General features: G+C 43.3%; 1 protein-coding gene across 9 annotated transcripts in view; it reads left to right on the plus strand.

Annotated features, from left to right (window-relative positions):
* Positions 1 to 21,135, plus strand: part of Sh3d19 (SH3 domain protein D19) — a 159,722-nt gene that overhangs the window by 49,806 nt on the left and 88,781 nt on the right. For 6 of the 9 annotated variants that reach the window (XR_003954328.1, XM_006501546.4, XM_017319605.2 and 3 more), the window contains exon 2: positions 20,216 to 20,255. The exons of 1 other annotated variant lie outside the window; for it this stretch is intronic. Coding sequence is in view for 3 of the 8 variants with exons in the window: in XM_006501546.4 (XP_006501609.3) it covers positions 20,216 to 20,255 (40 nt within the window). In the remaining 5 variants the exon portion in view is untranslated. Of the gene's footprint in view, positions 1 to 17,883; positions 18,391 to 20,215; positions 20,256 to 21,135 lie in introns of those variants that run through there. 2 more of the 9 variants (XM_006501550.4, XM_006501547.4) reach the window with 1 other exon arrangement.

Consider the following 21,135-nt stretch of genomic DNA (forward strand, 5'->3'; position numbering starts at 1 on the left):
CGGGCAGTGGTGGCACACGCCTTTAATCCCAGCTCTTGGGAGGCAGAGGCAGGCAGATTTCTGAGTTCGAGGCCAGCCTGGTCTACAAAGTGAGTGCCAGGACAGCCTGGGCTATACAGAGAAACCCTATCTCGAAAAAGAATTGGGAGAGGAGGCAGATAGATTCTCAAGAGGCAACTTAGGACTTTCAAGTGCTAACATTTCAGCAAACACTTTCCACACTGCTTGTCTCTGTTCAGTTAAAAAGGAATCAAAGGAGCAGCTTGTGGCCCTACACTGACCGCAGAGATAAAAGGGTAAACAATCTATACTAACAATTAACTGCGCCTTCCAGCTCAAAGCCAACTAAAGGTAATAAATTTGGTTAGCTACCTGATATCTCTAGCCTGAATTTTATTTAGTCCATAAAGATCGGCCTTCTATCTGACCACAGAGTTAAAGCCAGCAATACTGGAACTCAGCTACTTATTTCTTCCCTGGCCCAGCGCAGCTTTGACTCCTTGGACAGAACAAAGTTTATGCCCATCTCAGTAAAACTTACAGACCGAGGCACCCAGCTCTTTGCTTGCTCTGTGTTCTTTGCTCCTGACCTTCAACAGTGTTCTCCCCTCCCTTTCTGCTTTATTTGGAGATCTCGTGTCCCTTCCTCCGATCTTGTCCGCTTCCTTCTTCAGGAAGACGCTTGTGAGTTCCATTATCTCAAATCCTGAGTCATGACTTCATGAGTAACTGTAGGAGTCTTGAGAAATGTGTGGTTTCCAAGACGCAGTGACCGAAAATGAGTTCAAAAATTGCATGTGTAATGTTGTTCTGGAGGAGTTTGCTTGGGCCGAGTCGCATGACTTCGCTCCAGTGGAGGTCCTGAATGCCCATGTGTCCCGTGCATGCCATCATGTCCTGTGGCACCAGTGACAGTTGCCTGAAATACCTAATTTTCAAGACTGTTGTAGGTTGTGATCTACCGTGTTTTTGCTGTGTGTACAAAGTTTTCTGCTCTTTAGAAACATATAATTATGAAAAGCAAAGACAGTATTTTCACGCCAGCATTCTTCAGCATGTAAATGTCAAATTAGCTTGTCTTTGGATTGAATTGGGTTACAACATTTTGTTGTGTTTGTTTATGAATTTTATTTTATTTTGTGTGTGTGTGTTGCCAGCATGCATACACACCTCTGCACTACTGTGAGCTCGTTGTCTGCAGAGTCTAGAAGGAGGCTTCAGATCCCCAGGAACGGCAGTTGTAGTGGCAGCTGCTCTGTGGGCTCTGGGAATCCAGCCTGGGTCCTCTGGGAAAGCAAAGCGTGCTCGTAACTGCTGAGCCATCTCTCCAGCCCCCAAAGCTTTGATTTTAAAAATTAGTGTTTTGGTTTGATTTTAAAAGAATTCTTAAATGAACTTTGTCTTGGGATTAGGACAGAATTTCCAGTAGTTTCAGAAATGGCCCTAACCATACTTCTGCCACATTGTACCATGTTTTTACGTGAAGGAGCACTGGCCACATCGATGATTATAAACCAAAATAGTAGTCAGCTCTGAGGACTGTTGAAGATGCTCTAGCCTTCAGCATCCCATTCGGCCAGGACTTGATTATTTATATAAAATTAAGCAAGCACACCTATCATTAATATTTAAGCTTGCCTTTGCTTTTCATAAGGAGTAAGCTTACATGTATACCACAGAATTCTTTCAAAGTAAATTACTTTGTGATTTATTGTCAGTAAATGTTTGACATGTGTACTCATTTTATGTACCTGTGTGTATGGAGTTGCATAAAAACTTCTCAGGTGAAAGGGGTCATGAGTGGAAAGAATTTAATAAGCCCTTGTCTAAGGGAGACATTACTAACCCAATGCCAAAGGGATTTTCTCTGGTGACACATGAACAGATATAATTCATATTATATTATATATGAAGAGGCATGAAGCTCAGAGGCATGAAGCTCAGAGAAAGACCGTTGGCAGCACCCCTCTAGGTACCTGGAGTTGGGGTTTCCTTTTCACGTTTGTGCTTTATATGCTATTAGTAAAATTTAACTTTGCACCGAAAGGTTTTAGCTACTTTAATCTGGAGGAGGATTTAGTTTTCCTAAAAACATAAACACTCCCAGAAAAACTAGCAATTTTTACCTCTTGTGAGGGTGGGGATCTGGTCTCAAGTCATGCATCTTACCAGGCCTTCTCTTCACTGTTCGTCCCTAGTTATGTGTATCTTCTTTGGGAATTGAGACTGGCCAGATCTGAGGGAGACACAGAAGGCCGTGCTGGACCAGTGTAAATCTATCCAATTACATTTGACTTTGACAGCTTCCCAGCTAACCAACACCCAGAATGTTACAAGCTTTTACAGAAAACAGGTGTGAATGTTCTAGGAACATTCCAAAGACCCGGGCACACTTGCTCCTGAAAGCAGCATGCAGCTGAGGGAGGACCCCTGTTTCCCACGAGAGAGAGTTGATTTGTAAATTTTACCCAATATCAATATTTCCTCACGCCTCATTTTTTCCCCAGAAACAAATGAAATGGAAATCAGAGCTTGTTGCAGTATTTAATCACTATATGAACAAATGAATACTGATATGCTGCAGAAGAGCCAGCAGTAATCATGGTGGAATATTTGGAGATTGCTCCTCTTTGCCTGTCCATTTTGCTGTGACTGTCTCAGAGACAGCCCTGGGCAGTGATGCTTAGTCAACACTGGACTTTAATATTGGAAGCATGTTTACCGAATGGGTTGTTTTAGTAACTCCCGTGAAAGACCACCCCAGTTCTCGTGTTCATCATCATCTTAGGCTCTTTCAGAAGGTGTATTTTATTTGATATATGTATGTGATGGCTTGTATATGCATGGCCCAGGGAGTGGCCCTATTAGGGAGAGTAGGTGTGTCACTGTGGGCATAGGCTTAAGACATTCACCCTAGCTGCCTGGAAGTCAGTATTCTGCTAGCAGCCTTCAGATGAAGATGTAGAACTCTCAGCTCCTCCTGTGCCATGCCTGCCTGGATGCTGCCATGTCCCCTGCCTTGATGATAATGGACTGAACCTCTGAACCTGTAAGCCAGCCCCAATTAAATGCTGTCTTTTATAAGAGTTGCCTTGGTCACGGTGTCTGTTCACACCAGTAAAACCCTAACTAAAACAATGTTCTTTATGGTCTTTGGTTCTAATGCAATACTCATGTCCTTTAAAAGTAACTGTTAAAATTATATTTAAATCCCATTTTAACCATCTTTATTTTCTTTTAAATATTTTTATTTGCCTTTATCCCCTTGGACAAATGTGTTATCCCTAGTCTCAGATATAGATAGAAACAATTTAGGATCAAGTCTTAGTGTTATTGTTTCTTGGCTTTGTTGTACATTGTACTTTCCCTAGGTCAATTCTAATGTCTAACTTTCTTGCTGTACTCTGTCAAGGTTCTGAGCAATTTTAAAAGTTTAGGTTGTAGTTCTCCCAACTAATACACTCCTAGGGTATCTTTGAACAAAACCAGCAACAACATCAACCCCTTCGAGTATTGTGCCTTTGTCTGGGGAGAAGTGCAGATCCCGCCTGTCCTGCAGAACAATCCGTGCCTTGTGTACTGTAGACCCTTAAAGGTCAAATCAGCTTTTGCTCCCTGCTGATTAACTTCAGGAGTTAATAGCCATTTTATTAAACCATAAAAATGACTCAGCCTTCTGGTTAGCACCTGCTGGCGCCGTGAACTGATGTACATTAAGCTTGGAAACTGAATTCCACAGCAGGTCTTTAGAATCTATTAAGTTGTTACTCTTTGGAGGGGTGCGGGAGGGGGGGGTGATGAGATGGTTTTCCTTCTGGGTTTCTTTTCTAGTAGCGGGGTAACATCCTCACGCCATGACTCTCTGTGTAAAATCCCCCATACATTTGGGGTTTTGTGTACTTGTTCCAAGGTGGTACTCCTGTTTGGGGAGGTATGGCCAGGGGTGGGCTTTGAGGTTTCAAAAGCTCTGTGTTTCCAGTGAGCTCTCTCTGCCTCCTGTTTGCAGTGGAGCCAAGAGCTCTCAGCTGTGCTCGCTCTAGCTACCCACCGCCATGACTTTGATCTGCCATCAGGGACTCTTACACTCTGGAACAGTATGCCCACTTAAATGCTTTCTTTTGTAAGTTGTCTTGGTCATGGTATTTCATCACAGCCGGAAAAGTAACTAAGACGCACATTTATGGTTGGTCTCCTTTGTAGTAGCAATTCTCAAGCCATGCTAGTATTTTAGCTTGTGTCAAAGAATGAAGTTTCCTCAATACTCCAGTAAAAAATAAACAGAGTGCTTTGAGTGCCTAGCTCTCCCCAGCAGTTGAAATGCTTTGCCATGGGGATTGCTTCACACACTACAGTGCAGACCCAGTGTCTCCTGCTTTGATTCTGTTCTCAAAACAGTATTATTAATAGTTACCATTGTGCTATAAGGAGTCTTTTCTCTAGCTGAGTATTTGTCCAGTTATGACTTAATTTTTGCCACTGGGCAAGAATGTAACATGAATGCTTAATTAAGGGCTTCCTGTTGATGGATGGAAGGTGGTAGCTTATAGATACAGCTCCTGCTTGGTATCAGTGAGACTTGCACTTATAAAAAGGAAGGACTAAGGGGAAGAGGAGAGGGAGAGAAAGTGTGGGGAGGTGATGGCAGGGGGCAGGGGGTGATGTGTTGAAGGGAAGGGAGAGAAGGGGCTGGGTTGGGAAGATGCTGTGTTGAGGGGAATGGGAAGGGAGGGAAGGACTTTGCCATCAGTTATATGGGGATCACTTATATTTACCCCTTTGTTTGAATCGTGACATAACTATATGGCATTTGACTCTCACATCTAGGCATTTGAAAACCTAGTCCCCAACTGGTAGCATTGTCTAGAGAAGTTTAGGAGGTGTGGCCCTGCTGAAGGAAGTACGTCACGGGGGGGGGGGGTGAGCTTTAGCTTTGCATAGTTCCAGTTCACGCTCCCGGTTCTCAACTTCCGGTTGAGGCTGTGTGTTCTCCGTTTCCGTTCCTGCCACCATGAGGGTGTTTAGTTTCTTTTCTAAATAATGTTTGTTTTCAAGGTTCACCTGTGTGGGTTACGTTTCAATGTTTCCTTTCTCTATTGATAACTGATCGAATGATACTCTATTATATGCCAGACTATTTTAATCACATTTGTGTGTGTGCTTGTTTGTGTGCACATGCATGTAGGTGTGTGTGCGCCCACTCGCACGTGCGCCCATGTGTGCTCACGAGCATGTGCGCCATGGCTCATGAATGGAGGCCAGAGAACACATTGCAGTGCGTTGCAAGGACGAACTCAGGCTTAGCAGCAACCACCTTCACCTGCTGAGTCAGCTCTCTGGCCCTGCTACCAATATTTTATCCATTACTAGTTCATTAGTGTAAAACATATTTCTATTTTTTTGGCTACTGCTTGTTATATGGCTCTGAGCATTTGTATACAGGATTCTGTGTGCAAATGATTTCCTTTGTCTTGAGTATTGGGAACAAGAATTCCTGGAAATCGCTGTGTCTGCAAAGGCCGATTGGAACATCAATGATGTGGAGAGGTTTGGTTGTTGTAGCCCAGAGTCTAATTAAATTTATTTCAGGCATCTTGTCTACACTTGATAGCTGTTTCTTGCATGCCCACCCCAGTGTGTTGGACCTAACATCTTGTCACAACCAGACAAAGCCAGACTTAGAAACTGGATGTATTGGCTTAACAAAACCCCATTTCTATCAACCCAAAGACTAAGAATGCTCTAGATAGCAGCTGAGGGCCATAGCCAAGGCTTTCCTGCTGTACTGTAACCGCCAACTTGGTGCTTCCACCTATGTTTTTGCCAAGTGGCTTAATTTATGACTTTCTTTGATACGCTACTATAAAAACTTCATGAAACTGCTTCTATGTGTTGGAACATGGAATTTCAGGTAACCTAAGTCTGTGTTCCCAGGCCATGATCACTCATATTTGGCTCCAGAGTAAGCTATCTCTTATTGCCTTGGGGGTATAAGCTGTTTTTTGAGTTGATGCTTGTGCCCAGGACTGGCATCTTGGGGTCATATGGTAACTCTAGTATTTAGCTTTTTGAAACTGCTGACTCTTTTACAAAGCAGATGCACCGTTTTACATCCCCACCAGGAACAAGGAAGGGTTCCATTCTTACCACATCCTGGCCAAAACTTTTTATTATCCATCTGTTCACTTGTAGCTATTCTGGTGGGGGTGGAGTAGTAGTATCTCACTGTGTGTTAGCAACTTAGAAAAATCCTTTCAGTGCACTGATGTCTGGTCAGTGGGGATGCTGATGGAAAACTTAAGCCTCTTATGTGGAATCTTTTATTAACTACTTTGTGGATAGGATCTATCTACGATTTTTCTCTTATTTATGCAATCTCTATTTCATTTTCTCCTGAATTGCACTTCTCAGTTTCCAGAGCTTTTCTTGGGTTTGTCAGCTCCACCCCAGACATTTCCCCCTGTATATATTGTAACAGAATCAACAGCTCCAACAGCCAGATGTAATTCGTCACATCTGTAATTCCAGCACTCATGGGGCTAAGGCACCGTGAATTCAGGGCTAGCCTGCACTACATAGTGAGTTCCAGCCAGCCTCACCTACACTTTGAGACTCTATCTCAAAAACAAAAATAAACCCAAACACGTACACACGGACACCCCAAACAGATCCATAACACCCATCTCTCCTCTGCCCACCTTTCTCCGTGGAGGATATTTCTGAATGGAATTTTGGAACATGGGTAATAGCTCTCCTTTTGGACAGTTACCTACGAATGTCTTGGAATGTGTTCTGTTCATAGCTTTTCACCAACTGTTTCTTTGGGATTCTTAATCTCTCTATTATCTATTCTGTTGCTCTGTGCTGAGTTACCATCTCAGAGACAAAAACATAAACAAGCAAATGATGTGAACATCCTGAACTGATTTTCTATGGATCTTAATTTTTATGTTTTCTATCTTTGTGTTATGTAAACTCTCGTCACCTTACTTTTTTCAGATTTACTTACAGGTGTGTTTATTCTCTTCTCTAGTCTTTTGTTTACAACCAATCCTTCCAAGAACTACTTCTTTATAAAAATAATTATTTTATTGTATATATTTGTTTGTGTATATGTATCATGTACATGCAGTATTTGCAGAAGCCAGAAGAGGCGTCAGCCCCCCTGGGACCAGAGTTACAGATAGTTTTGAGCCGCCACATGAATGCTGGGAACCGAACCCAGGTCCTCTGGAAGCGCAGCAAATGCTAACCACTGAGCCATCTCTTCAGTCTCTCAGAAGAACTACTTGTTCTCTATCTTCTCTTTCTTCATGGTAGATCTTTCCTGTTTTATGTATAAATAGAGATCTATAGAGAAAATACGCTTTGTTAAATCTGAGAATGCAATTAAAACATCTGAAATACCTCATTCCTAAATTTTTTTCTCTTTCATTGAGAATCGATTGTACATTTGGCTAGTCTGTTTTGTGTATTGATTTCCGTAGCTGCTTGTTTAATGTTGGTTGAGGGAGCATATTTATGAATGAAAGAATGAGCTGACTGATGTAGGATGAAGGTTTGTTTTCGAAAGCACTTTCCTCTGATTACAGAGCGGACTGTGGCGATCAGTGTATTAATAAGGCCTGCCTGTTTCCTGCAGGAGTGCAGAGAAGACGCAGGAATGAACAGCAAGTGGTATCTGCACAGAATCCAAGCCTCTTATATGTTATGATGCTCTGCATCGTTACGTCGTGTACACACTTGCTCATGTATTCAACGTTAGCAACAAGACAAAGAATCCAAAAACACTAGGTAGTAAATGGGGGCTCTTCTCCAAGCTCTCCTGGCTGTCATAAGGTGCTCACCTCGAAGGCTTCTGTGACGTTGGGGGGTTTCTGAGCTTAAGAAAACTCAGAGTCTGGGGGAAGGAGTTCAGGACTGTGGATTCAGTCTTTGAGTGACATGTCATCTAATGTAGGATAAGCATGGCTTGTGGCGAGAGACAGTTTTGTTTGTGGACCATGGACGGGTTCATCAGATGAGAGCCCCACCAGCTTTCTGATGTTAAGGGGAAAGCAGGGACTTGGGGGATCTTCAACTCTAAAAATCTCCCCATTTAGTTCTCAAACTATGTTCTCTGAGACTTTACTTTCTCATCAATATGTCAAGGACTTTCACCACGGGGCTTTGGTGAAGGTGAAGAGGCCGCACGCACTTTAAGAATGTCCTAGCATAGTAGACAGCTGTTGTGCTGATAAGCAGTTCACATTTCTTCCCGTGGTGTGGTGTAACCTGGGAGCCACAGAAGTGACTCTGCGTTTATCTGTACAGAGGCATTGTCCCTCAGCACTGCATTGCTTTGTTGGTGTTAAACGTTTCTTGGTTTACATTTCCGAAGTAATACCTCCAATGCTTTCTTTCCTAATCAGAACTATTGGAAGCTTTTGGATGATGATACACACTCTATGAATCATTCATAACCAACCGCTCCCACAAGAAGACAAAAACAGGCAACACTGGCTTTGGAGAACTCCGGCCCGTGTATCCCGCTATTTGCGTCGCACTGAGACTGTGCAAGCAGGCATTACAGGCTTTGTCATCTCTAAGCAGTGAGGTGTCAAAGCGGGTTAGTGCTGATAGGTGCTAAGTTCTGGATGGAAGAGGGAGAAGGCAGGTGTTACTTCTGCTCCTGGGAGATCAAAAAAGGTTTCACAGCAAACGTGATAGATGTCTCTTAGGCATCTCTTCACACTCAACAGTTCTGAGAACTTAGCTCAGGTGTCTACACTGGGAAGAACAGCATGAGCCGGCTGAGAATTCTGCCGGTGCTTCCGTGTTCTTCTAAAGGTAGTTCGCTGGATGCAGGTTAACAGACAGGAAGGAGATGAGTGTGCTTCCGTTTGTGGGGGCAATGTGTGTACAGAAAATACATTCTCTATCCCTAGGTCAGATATTAGCAAGGCTCGTACACGGCTTTACCTTTTCTTGATTAAAATACATTTTTTAAAGGTCACTCTAGATTAGAGATCAAGACTGCCCCACTGTGGATAAACATGTCAACTTGAAAATGCAGGTCACAAGAATTCTTATCCCAGTGGGAAAGGTTTACTTACCAATTGTTCTTTCACTGGAGTCCCTGGGCCTGGCCTGGTGACCTCCCTTCTCCGCAAGGTCGCCATCAGCTTCTTCACAAAGCCCTGGTGCTTTCAGCTACTCCACAAGTGAAAGCATCTCTTAGCTACACTCTTTCCTAATGTTGGTTTACCTTTCAGAGTCAGCTATCCAGGAGGAAAGCACTGGTGTTACAAGATCACTTAATACTCAGAACTTGGGGCTGGAGAGATGGCTCAGCGGTTAAGAGCACTGACTGCTCTTCCAGAGGTCCTGAGTTCAATTCCCAGCAACCACATGATGTCTCACAACCATCTGTAATGGGATCTGATGCCCTCTTCTGGTGTGTCTGAAGACAGCTACTGTGTGTGTGTGTGTGTGTGTGTGTGTGTGTGTGTGTGTGTGTAAAATAAACAAGCAAATCTTTTTAAAAAGTGCTTAGAACTAGGAGACTAGGAGATGGGAAAATAGGGGTTTTGTCTTTAAAGGGGTATAGAGACTTTGTCTTTTTTTTTTTTAACCCTACCAGCTGAAAGGGCAACACGTGGCTAGAGTGTTATCTATCCCTGATGCACCTGAAATAACAATCTTAATTTTTGTTTCCTGGGTTCTCATGAACAAAATCTGAACTGTCCTGAAAAATAATGGGGGGAAGTTGAGGCCAGCCTAATCTACATAGTTCTAGGGCAGCCAGAGTTACATAGTGAAACCCTGTCTCAAAATAGCAAATTAATAATACTAATAATTTTTGAGACTAAAGGAGGTTATGTCATAATGAAACGCATTGGGGGAGCACAGTTATGTAAATAAGGAACAGGCATGGCACTGCATACCTCTAATACTAGCAATTTATGGTCTGAGGAAGGGGGGTCATCAGTTCCAAGCCACTTGTGTTACATAACAAAACTCGTCTCAAGACAATAACAAAATCTTGTGTGCACACTCATGTGTGCAGGTGTACACACACATACACACATACACACTAAAATAAATGCAACAAAGAAGTGTTGTGCTGGGAAGCTTGAGTGAGAGCAGCAGGGAGGCCTGGGGATGCCTGGCCCTGGGCCAGCCTCCATTCCTGCTTCTTCCCTGCATAGCGCTGATGAAATATCCATGTTCCTACGGTCCCTGCCAGACTCACTGTGGGTGAAAAGGGACATGCGAGGACTTGGAGTGTCTAAAATGACCAGAATAAAAAAGCTCTGATCACAAATGGCCTGAGATAATAGCCAGGTAAGTTCAGCAGTCAGAGTGAGCCACTTGAGACACTTTAAAGAATTATTAAGCCAGGTAGTGGTGGCGCACACCTTTAATCCCAGCACTCGGGAGGCAGAGGCAGGTGGATTTCTGAGTTCAAGGCCAGCCTGGTCTACAGAGTGAGTTCCAGCACAGCCAGGGCTATACAGAGAAACCCTGTCTCGAAAAACCAAAAAAGACAAAAACAAACAAACAAAAAAAGAATTATTAAAAAGAGGCAGCCTACCACCAAATAGCCAGCGCCTTTTCCAGTTCATATGGGCTGTAACTTTGTCTCCCATATTTGTTTTTCTGAGGATTGCTTTGAGGCAGAAGGATAGACAATAAATGCACTGTTTTAGAACGGTGGTGGTTTTTAAAATCATGTTCATGAAAAGTAAAAGATGCATAGACATTCTTAGATGTATTTTTCAGCATTGTCAGATTTATCTGTGAGACGGGTACCCTATAAAGGATGGAGGACAGAAGAGGAAAGGGAGAGCACTGGCTGGTCCCATTATTGCAGGCATTTGCAGAGGCTGACCCTGTAGAGGACCCAAGACTGCTTCTATCAAACACCATACTTGGGATAAATGGAGCAGACTCGTGGGAAAACTGTAAAGAGTAATGCGTGCATGCTGTTGTGAGCTAAGTTTCGAGTGGGTGAGATGGAGCCGGCATTCAGATAAGATGGTTCAGGCAAGATAATGCACTCCTCCTTCCCCACAAGGATCCATACCCTAATGCTTGGAACCAGTGGCTGTCTCATTCTGTAGCAAAGGAGGATCAATGCCACTGATCAGTTGGTCATCTTATAAAGAAATGATACTGAATGATCATCTCTGACCTATGATGGCCATGACTGATATTTAAGACAGATATGAGAGAAAGCCTGAGTCAGAAAGAGATTTTAAAATGCTGGGGCGAAGGCTCAGTCAGTAAAGTGCTTTCTTTGTGTGATGGTTTGTATATGCTTGGCCCACGGAATGGCTCTGTTGGGAGGGGTCTGGCCTTGTTGGAGAGGGCGTCACAGTGGGCATGGGCTTTAATACCCTAGTTCTAGCTGCCTGGAAGCCAGTCTCCTCCTAGCAGCCTTCAGATGAAGATGTAGAACTCTCAGCTCCTCGTACACCAGGCCTACCTGGACACTGCCATGCTCCTGACTTTATGATAATGGACTAAACCTCTGAACCTGTAAGCTACCCAATGAAATGTTGTCTTTTATAAGAGTTGCCCTGGTCATGGTGTCTCTTCACAGCTGTAAAACTCTAACTAAGACACTATGTGAGCAACAGTATCTGATTGGATTCCCCACATAAAAGCCAACACAAAGGCATGTGTCATCCACGGTACCAGTGCTGGGGAGGTGGAGACAGGCAGATCGATGGAGCTAATTGGCCAACCAGCTTAGCCAAATTGATGAACTCCAGATTCAGTGAGAAACCCCGTATCAGGAAGAGGTATAGGGGACCAGAGAGATGGCTCAACAGGTAAAGGTTCCGCCACCAAGCCTGATGACCCGAGTTCAATTCTCAAGACTCACAGTGTAGGAGAGAACTGATTTCTGCACGTTGTCCTCTGACCTCCACATGCACACTGTGGCACATACATACCCTCAACACAATAAATAAGATATAATAACTATAAAAATAAGGTAGACCACAGTAGAGAAACCCACTCAGTGTCAACCTCTAGTCTCTGTGCACATGCACACGCACACATAGACATACACACACATACACACAGATCCATACACACACATACACACCACACACATACACATATACACATACTATACTATTGGAGGAAGAAACTACAAGCTAAGGAATACAATACTTCAAGGGACAGAAAAAAGCAAGGAAATGCATAAATGCACCCACAACCCCCATTATTCCAGAAGAAATAATATAAAGCCTTTTAGAAACCTTAGTTTTATCCCAAGGAGATGTACCTTTGACATCTTGCCTCTACACCATGAGTTAACACATTTTTGTTGTTTTCCATTAAGAACACAGCAAGAGGAAACGAATAGAAGACTGTTGAAGAAGAGAAAGAAGCGCTAGTGTCTGCTTTGTGGAGAAAGTGGCTCTCAAGCCGCTTCTAAAGATGGTAGACGTAATCCTGGCATAATTGTATGTGCTAATCGTCCCAACAACTTGGGAAGCTGAGGCAGGAGGATTGTTTGAGCTGAGGAGTTTGAGAGCAGCCTGGACAACATAAAAACACTTCCTTTTCAAGAACAGCTTCTGGGTGTGTGAGCTTGCACCTGTAATCGCAGCATTTGGGAGGCTGAAGCAGGATTACAGAGGCCAGGCTGAGCTACTTAGCAAAACCCTGTCTCAAAAAAGCAAAACAAGGGGATTGGAGATATGACTCGGTCATTAAGAGCACTTGCTTTACAACGGTGCGGGCCTGCGATTAGATCCTAATTCCCATGCAGCAAGCCTGTGTGCTCGTGTGCATGTCTGTACCCGAGAGGGGGGATGCAGAGCTGTGATGATCACTGGGGCTTGCTGGCTGCTGGCCTAGCTCACAATTGTGAATTCCAGGTTCAGGGAGAAACCCTGCCTCAAATGAATAAAATGGAGAGTGAGAGAGAGTACACCTGATGCCCTGCACTGGCGGATGCACACCAGCACACCGTGTGTACAGCCATAAACACACAGACTGAATTCATACCCCGCCCACATGTATTGTACAGTGCTTGCCTAGCATGTGTGTAGCCTGGGGTTCTGTCTCTCTTGGGAGGTGGAAGTAGGAGGCTCAGAAGCTGAAGGTCACCTTCAGTACATAGCAAGTTACACACACACACACACACACACACACACACACACACACACACTCATGCATGGCACGTTCCCTTACAGAAACTCTGTGACGTATTATCTCACTTTTCACAGCCGAGAAAACTGGCTGAGCATAAATTACTAGCGCAGTCATTGCACAGTGACTCCAGCTAGTTCACTGCTGCCCTCTGACATGATGGCGGCTGAGGCTTATGAGGTCTTACAGTAGCACAGGCAGGGTGTGCAAGGCGTCACTGTGTTATCTGTCTTCTTGGGCTGTATGACATGTCATGATTTGTAGTTTTTCTAAGACCTAGATTTATCTGGCAAGCAAATATGACAGGATGGAAGAGGAGGCCAGAACCAGTAAACCCGGTCGGGACACAACACCTTGACAAAAGCTGATAAGAGCCTAGGAGATTCCTGTAGACACAGCGGGTATGGCTGGGGCAAACAGACTACACAGACAGTGTGCTGCAGGCCTGTAATCAGGAATCCTGTTTTGAAAACTAAACTCCCCTTCTGTATTCATTTCCCCTCCCTGTGATTAAGGCGCTAGGTTTCAGTGCTTTTAGGGTTTCTAATTAGGATTAGAAAAGGGCAGCAGTCACGAAACTGCTCCTAGTGTGCCCTGATGCAGAGGTGTTAACCTGGAAGTTCAAAGATGTCAACAAGAAATAGATCTTTGCTGGGCTTCTCTCTGGGGAGCCGGGCTCAGTGGTAGAGCAGCAGTTCCCTGCTTAGTATGAGCAAGGCCTTGGGTTTGTTCCCTAGCACTGCAAGACAAGAAACAAGTTATTGGAAAACGTGCATGTAATAGAGCAATATCCCGGTCACTGTGGGAACCCTAACAGTGAAGAAAAGTCACTTTTGAGACTGGAGCAAAGCTGATTTAGTGGGCAGCAGAAGCAGACATCTCTAAGAATTCATGTCTCACACGTACACAGAGAACAATCAATGGGTCCTTAAGAACTATGTGTATGTACAATGCATTTCTTTTTATTCCATTGTTTGGTGTGTGTGTGTGTGTGTGTGTGTGTGTGTGTGTGTGTGTGTTTGTGCGCGCACGCACATGCACATATGGAAGTCAGGGAACAGCTTGTGAAAGTTGGTTCTTTGCTGCCACCATGGGGTCCCCGAGATGGAACTCAGGTTGTCAGGCTGACCAGCTCCCTGGTGTGTCTCTGTTTGAAGCCCGGGAAGCTCTCTGTATCCCACGTGTCTCTGTAGAATCAGTTTGCTGTCTTTTAAAGAGGCATCGAGGACTCATGAGCCCTGGATGGTTTTGTTCCATCACATAATGGATGGGTTCATTGTGTGATTTAAGCAGCTTATCATAAATAAAAAGCAATAAAAAGTATTGTTGGGCAAGTGTCACCTTGGGTCGCCAATGATGGGGATATAATGTGTATGGAAGATATGTCATCAGGCAGTGTCTTGGTCATGTACACATCACAGAGACTTACACAGAACCAGGTGGTGTGGAGCGGCACTGAGTGAAGGCCCTTGGAGTGAAGAGATGCAGTAGATACAAGACAAATGAGGCTGCTATGTGCTGTTTTACAGTAAACTTGTGTTATACAGAGAAGAATATGATCTGAAGTAATGATTAGAAGTGTAGGATAATAAGTACCTAAACCAGCAGTGTAGTCATTAGTATGTACCCTGCTTCATTGCATGTGCTATGTGCTCATGAGTGCCATACAGTGTGTCTGTTCATAGCAGCATTCTGCAAACATGTGTGCGATGTGTTGTACTGTGACAGTGGATAAACAATAGGAACTCCAGGAAATCATTTGGGACCACTAGTGTATATATGGTCTATTTGAACCTTACATAGCACTTGGCTAATCCTTTTTCAGATATATGTGCTCTTGTATTAATGTTGAATGATTGAAAGATTTGTGTGTGTGTGTGTGTGTGTGTGTGTGTGTATGTGTGTGTGTGTGTGTGTGTGTGTGTGTGTGATTGGTCCATGTTTTTGAAATAACAGAATATCATTTGAGACCAGCTTAGGCAACATAGTAAGGCAGTTTTGGGGGGGGGTTGTTTTTTTGTTTTTTTAACGCTGGGAATGGCGGTAAACGTGGGAGGCAGAGGCAGGCACAACTTGGAGTTCATGACTAGTTGGCCTATACAGAGAATTTCAAACTAGCCAAAGCTATACGGTGAGACCCTGTATAAAATAAACACACACACACACCCACACACACACATTTTTAGGGCTAGTGAGATAGCTTAATGGATAAGCTTGATGACCTGAATTCAGTCTCCAGCTCCCAACACAGAAGAGAACAGACTTCTGTACATTGTCCTTTGACTTCCACACATGTGTCATGGCATGTATGTGCCCACACATGTGTGAACACACACATATCCACATACAGACAAATACTATCACACCATACATATGAATGCATATACACACACTACACACATATACCACATACACCACACACAAACATACATACCATATATATCATACACACATTGTACACATCATACATACATGCACACACATACACACCACATATACCATACACACACACACACACTACACTACAATTTAAAATTGAACATATATAAACACTCAAGCCAGAACTCGAGCACCTGATGGTAGTGTTTAGGAGTATGCTACAGAACCTTTTAAAGATTCTTCTTGTCATAGACATTTTGAAACTCTAGTGTGAGGTGTAGGGCAGATCTCCTTCACACTGTTTCCTACTGCTTCCCACTCTGCTGTGAGTTTATCCTGTGTTCATTCTGGAGGTTGAGTCTTCCCCTAATTTCAAAGAACAATATAAGAGCCATCACTTCTGACTGCAGTTACTAAAGCAAGCTCCTCTCTACTCAATGAGGTTTGATTTTTCTCTTAAGTTAAGTGATCAAAGCCGAATCATCAATGCCTGAATATCTTACAACAGACTCTGCAAGATCTACATTGGCTATCCCTCTTAAGTTTTAACCAAAGCAAAAGATGACACTTGCATTTGTATCATCTACATTTCAAAGTGCTTGTCATCTTAGATTCAGAGTCATGAGTAGGGCCTGTGTGGTCATTCCCCCAAATCCACCCTGGTCAGAGTGGACACAAGTGGTGTACTATCTGAATACATGAACATTGGATCATACGTGGTGGTGGTTTGGATGAGAATGGCCTCCATAGGCACGTATAGTTGAATAGGTCTCCAGTGGATGGAACTCTTTCAGAAGTATTAGATGTGGTGAAGGAGGTGTGGCACTGGGGTTGAGCTTTGGGGTTTCCAAAGCTCACACCATTTCCAGTTAACTCTCTCTGCCTCCTACCTGTGGATCAGGATGTAACCTTTCAGCTCCTGCTCCAGCACCGTGCCTGCCTGCCTGCCTGCTACCATGCTCCCTGCCATGATGGTCATGGATTCACCCTCTGAAACTGTAAGCCCCAAATAAAGCCTTTCAACTGTAAGTTGCTGTGATGGTTTGTATACGCTTGGCCCAGGGAGTGGCCTTATTGGAATAGGTGTGGTCTTGTTAGTGTAGGTGTGTCACTGTGGGCACTGGGCTTTAAGACCCTTGTCCTAGCTGCCTGGAAGCCAGTCTTCTCCTAGCTTCCTTCAGAACAAGATATAGAACTCTCAGCCCCTTCAGCCCCATGTCTGCCTGGATGCTACCATGTTCCTACCTTTATGATAATGAACTGAGCCTCTGAACCTGTAAGCCAGTTCCAGTTAAATGATCTTTATAAGACTTGCCTTGGTCATGGTGTCTGTTCACAGCAGTAAATCCCTAAGACTTACCTTGAGCATGTTCTTATCACAGCTGTTAGAATGGAACTAAAACGTATGTGCTCCATGTTGTCTTGAACCAGAAGTTGTCTTGAAAGGGAAACGTGTTTAACCTGGAGTTGTTAATCTGGGTCTTTTTATTTTTAGCAACTCTTCAATGTTATTCATATCATTGCTAAATATACATGAGTCCAGAAACCTGCTTTCTGCCCATACATTCTTTAATAATTATTTAAACCTTAGAAGTTTTTAAGGAAATGGAGAACATATTAGAAAGTATTTGATTTGCCAGGCATGGTTGCGCACATCTTTAATCCCAGCACTCGGGAGGCAGAGGCAGGCGGATTTCTGAGTTCGAGGCCAGCCTGATCTACAGAGTGAGTTCCACGGCAGCCAGGGCTACACAGAGAAACCCTGTCTTGAAAAAAAAGAAAGAAAGTATTTGATTTGAAGTAAGTAAAATTCATGCTCTTTAAGCACTGTGTGCTTAAAACCAAGATAAAATTTCCACGCTTGATGTCAGTCTGTTCATTGTCTGCTTAAGGTTTTATCCAACTAATTTTTCATTGTTGGCAAGAAAGTGGAGCCTGAATCTGCTCTCGTGATTTGTTTTGTTCACTCTTGGCTTTTGGACTGAAATAATCACAATATATTCCCTGACAGTTGCACAATATTCTTCCCCATTGTGAAAATTGCTTTGCTTAAAATTGAAGTGCATAAACCATAACGCGATTTGAAAAGTACAAACATAAGACTCAGATAAACACATGCACACGTGAGAGCGCGTGTGCGTGCGCACACACACACACTCCACATATTTATATGCATTCCAGCTAAAAAAATGACATGATCACCAAGTGTGAACTGTGTTTATCTGTGTCCTTTGGGGAAAAGATCAAAGTGAGGATGTGTGTTTCAATTTATTATTGTTGTTGAAAGTTGAGCATCTGGGGATATTGTAAACAATGGATAATTTATCTTATCCTCAAATCTTCACTGTGCCAGTTTGTAGGACTAAGACATTATAAACACTGCATATATATTGACATAGGAGTCTGATCTATAGCACAAAGTGAACTTGTGGGAAACGTCTAAAAGTCTTCCAACAGTTAATCAGGTCATTTTCTTGGATTGTATTTACCAGCTTGATACTCTGAAAGAGGAAAGCATTTGTGTTTTCTTAGAGCTGAAAGTTATGAAATGACTGGGATTTCCTGCCTGAACCCAGTGTGGAGGAGAGTTGCGAGTTGCGAGCTATCCAGTTTCCTGAGTGGCCATGATCCAGATGTGCAGACTGGTCATAGCACATCTGCCAATCAGAATGGGCCCTGGAGGGAAGCCCTTGGATGAGGAGACTTGTTTACTTGCTCTTGACTCTGTTTCTCCCTCCTCCTGTGTGCTGTGTGCCTTGGAAGATTAGTGGAGGATCCTGCTGGCACATGCCTAGATAAGGAAACTGTAGGAAATCAGGGCAGTGACAGCCAGGGCAGAGGTTTAGCTCCTGGCTAGCCAAGGTAAGAGCTGTTGCTTTGTTATGGGGATAACTAGCTTCTATCCCGTTTCTGCTTTGCTTTTGTTAACGCAACAAGCAAGCTAAAAGCTGGAAGAATGATTTGTTCCCTCTTAAGATTCACAGTATGCCAAGTGTTACTATGGAAAGTCTGCTGGCTTTGCTTAAGGGAGGAGTGGGATGAGTAAATTAAGATTGTTTTTTAAAGGTACAGTAACACCCAGTGTGTAGGAATTAGAACCAGAAACATTACCATTGTACACTTGGAGGGCAGAGCATCTAAACAAACATGTTTTACCATGAATCTACATTCTACTCGCTCAGAAAACAGTGTCTTACTGTATGCTAGCTCTTTGGCTTAAAAGGGCATTTCTTGGGTTGGTGAGATGGCTAAGTGGGTAAAAGTGCTACAGCAAGGAGAGTTCTTGTCATGCAAGACTGCTGACCTGACTGTCTGGTCCCTGGAAGCCACGGCAGGAGGGACCTAATGCCTGTGAAATGCTTGTGAAAGCTGCATGTCTATTCACTAAACAAGTGAATAAACAAATACAGCTCTTCTTTTTATTATAAACCCGGTGCAGACACAGAGCATCATGCACCTCAGTGTGCCTCACTCCTTCCCTCCCCTTTCCTCCTAGAGTACAGTGCTCTCTGGCCTGCTCTACCATCAGTGAGATTGGAGGGGATGTTATTAGCTAACCTTTGCTTTGTCCTTAAATCATTCTACGAAGTTAGCGTCGATTGGGATGGTGTTGTAGGAGAGTGAATGTGGCAGTGTTCTCATAGGTTCCTTTTAAAGTCTGGTGGGACTGTACTGTGTTTCTTTCTCTCTGTGTGACTTTTGTAAACACTGAGGCTTTCTTCGGTTTCCTTTTCTTGTATGGAAGGGTAAACAAAGGAACAGTTGTTACTTGGACTCAAATGAGCAAATTGGATGTTTTGTGTGTCTTGTGCATGAAATGGTTTTCAGGTGAATACATAGTATTTTGTAACATTCTAGACAATTACTTTTGAGCAAATTAAGCCCCTGAACTTTTATACACTGCTGGCTTTTTCACCCCGACACAGTTGACATCTTAGGGCGTTGCCCTGTGCACTTTTGGACAATTAACACCATCTCTGGTTTCTTTCTTTCTTCTTTTAAAATTTATTTATTTTATGTATATGACTACACTGTAGCTTTCTTCAGACACACCAGAAGAGGGCATCGGATTCCATTACAGATGGTTGTGAGCTGGGAATTGAACTCGGGACCTCTGGAAGAGCAGTCAGTGCTCTTAACTGCTGAGCCATCTCTCCAGCCCCGGTTCCTTCCTGCGCTGTTGTGATGACTGGAATGTTTATGTGTACCACATTTTAGCTAACTCTCCACAGAACGTTCTTGAATGTTCTGGATGGGAGGGAGTTAAGGCTGTACTGGTCTTGGTGTGTCTGCAGATGTTGGCAGCTGCTCCTTTTGCTCCCTCCCATTCTGTTAGAAGCTCCTGCCAACCATGATTCATGGAATAATTTTTTTAGAGCTGAGTAATCTCTGGCTTTTCAGTTTCCTTACTTTCTTTAGCTAAGTTTTAGCAAAGCCTTTAACACAGCAAAGATCTTCTAAAATGAATAACACTTTCTGAGTAGATTTTACCAACCCATCAAAAAAGTTTTACGTGTCCCCTTTCGACGCCCATGTCAGGCAGATCCTCTCAACTCCAGTGAAGAGCATTGCACAGAAGAAAACAGAGCTGCCCTGAAGTGTCATCTGTGAGACTCTGGTGTGGCAGCTGGAATCTACAGCTGCTTTAAAGCCTGTGCTGACGTGTGACTGTCTCCTTTCTTTACAGATCGCAACGAGCGACATAAGCCAGAGCATCGTTCTTCCAGGTATGAATTTATAGTATTTAATGGTTCTGCTTAAAGGGTCCTTCTTTGAAACACTATTTGGAAGCAATGAAACTGTCCCTTTTAGGGTTACTGTTATTTTGAACTCGGTTATGGCTGCCAGAGCCTCACAGAAGGGAAGTCATTTGTTCTCTGAACAAAACCCTCTGAAGACACTGAATACGTGGACAGTGTTTCACACTGAGGACTGCTGTCAGGAACAGATCCGGCTGCATAAAGCATTCTCAGTTTCTTTCTTTTATAACTTAATTTTTCTCATTTTCTTTCTTTTATAACTTAATTTTCTCTCCTCCTTCTAACCAGTATTTTAAAACAACACATTGCTGTTTTCCTGATGACAGAATTGACAGAGACTCTATAGAAACACAGAAGATATTTCTAGATTTCACTGTTGGGTATGTGGAACTGATGTGTGTATACCGTTTGAGAGTACATGCTGCAGCATGCGTGGGTCAGAGGGAGTTCTGTGGAGTTAGTTCTTTCACTCCACCTTTACACGAATTCAGGTTGTCAGGACTGTATGACAAATGCCTTTAGCTACTGAACCATTTTGCCTCACAAAAAAAAAATGTATTTTGTTTTGTTTTTTTTTGAGAAAGGATTTCTCTATGTAGCCCTGGCTGTCATAGAACCTCATATATATACATACTAGGCTGGCCTCAAACCCACAGAGATCTGCTTGCTTCTGCCTCCCTAGTGCTGGGGTTAGAGGTGTGCATCACTACACCTAACTTAATTTTTAGAACTACAAAGCATTAAAAAAACAAACAAAAACCAACTTTCACCAGCACCAAAGAATAGTTCTAAAAATAATTTCAATCTTGAAGAGGTAGAACCTTTGTCTCTTTCTCTTTTAAGTAAG

The sequence above is a fragment of the Mus musculus genome, chromosome 3, assembly GCF_000001635.26.
Source record: "Mus musculus strain C57BL/6J chromosome 3, GRCm38.p6 C57BL/6J".
In the NCBI taxonomy this organism is placed as follows: domain Eukaryota; kingdom Metazoa; phylum Chordata; class Mammalia; order Rodentia; family Muridae; genus Mus; species Mus musculus.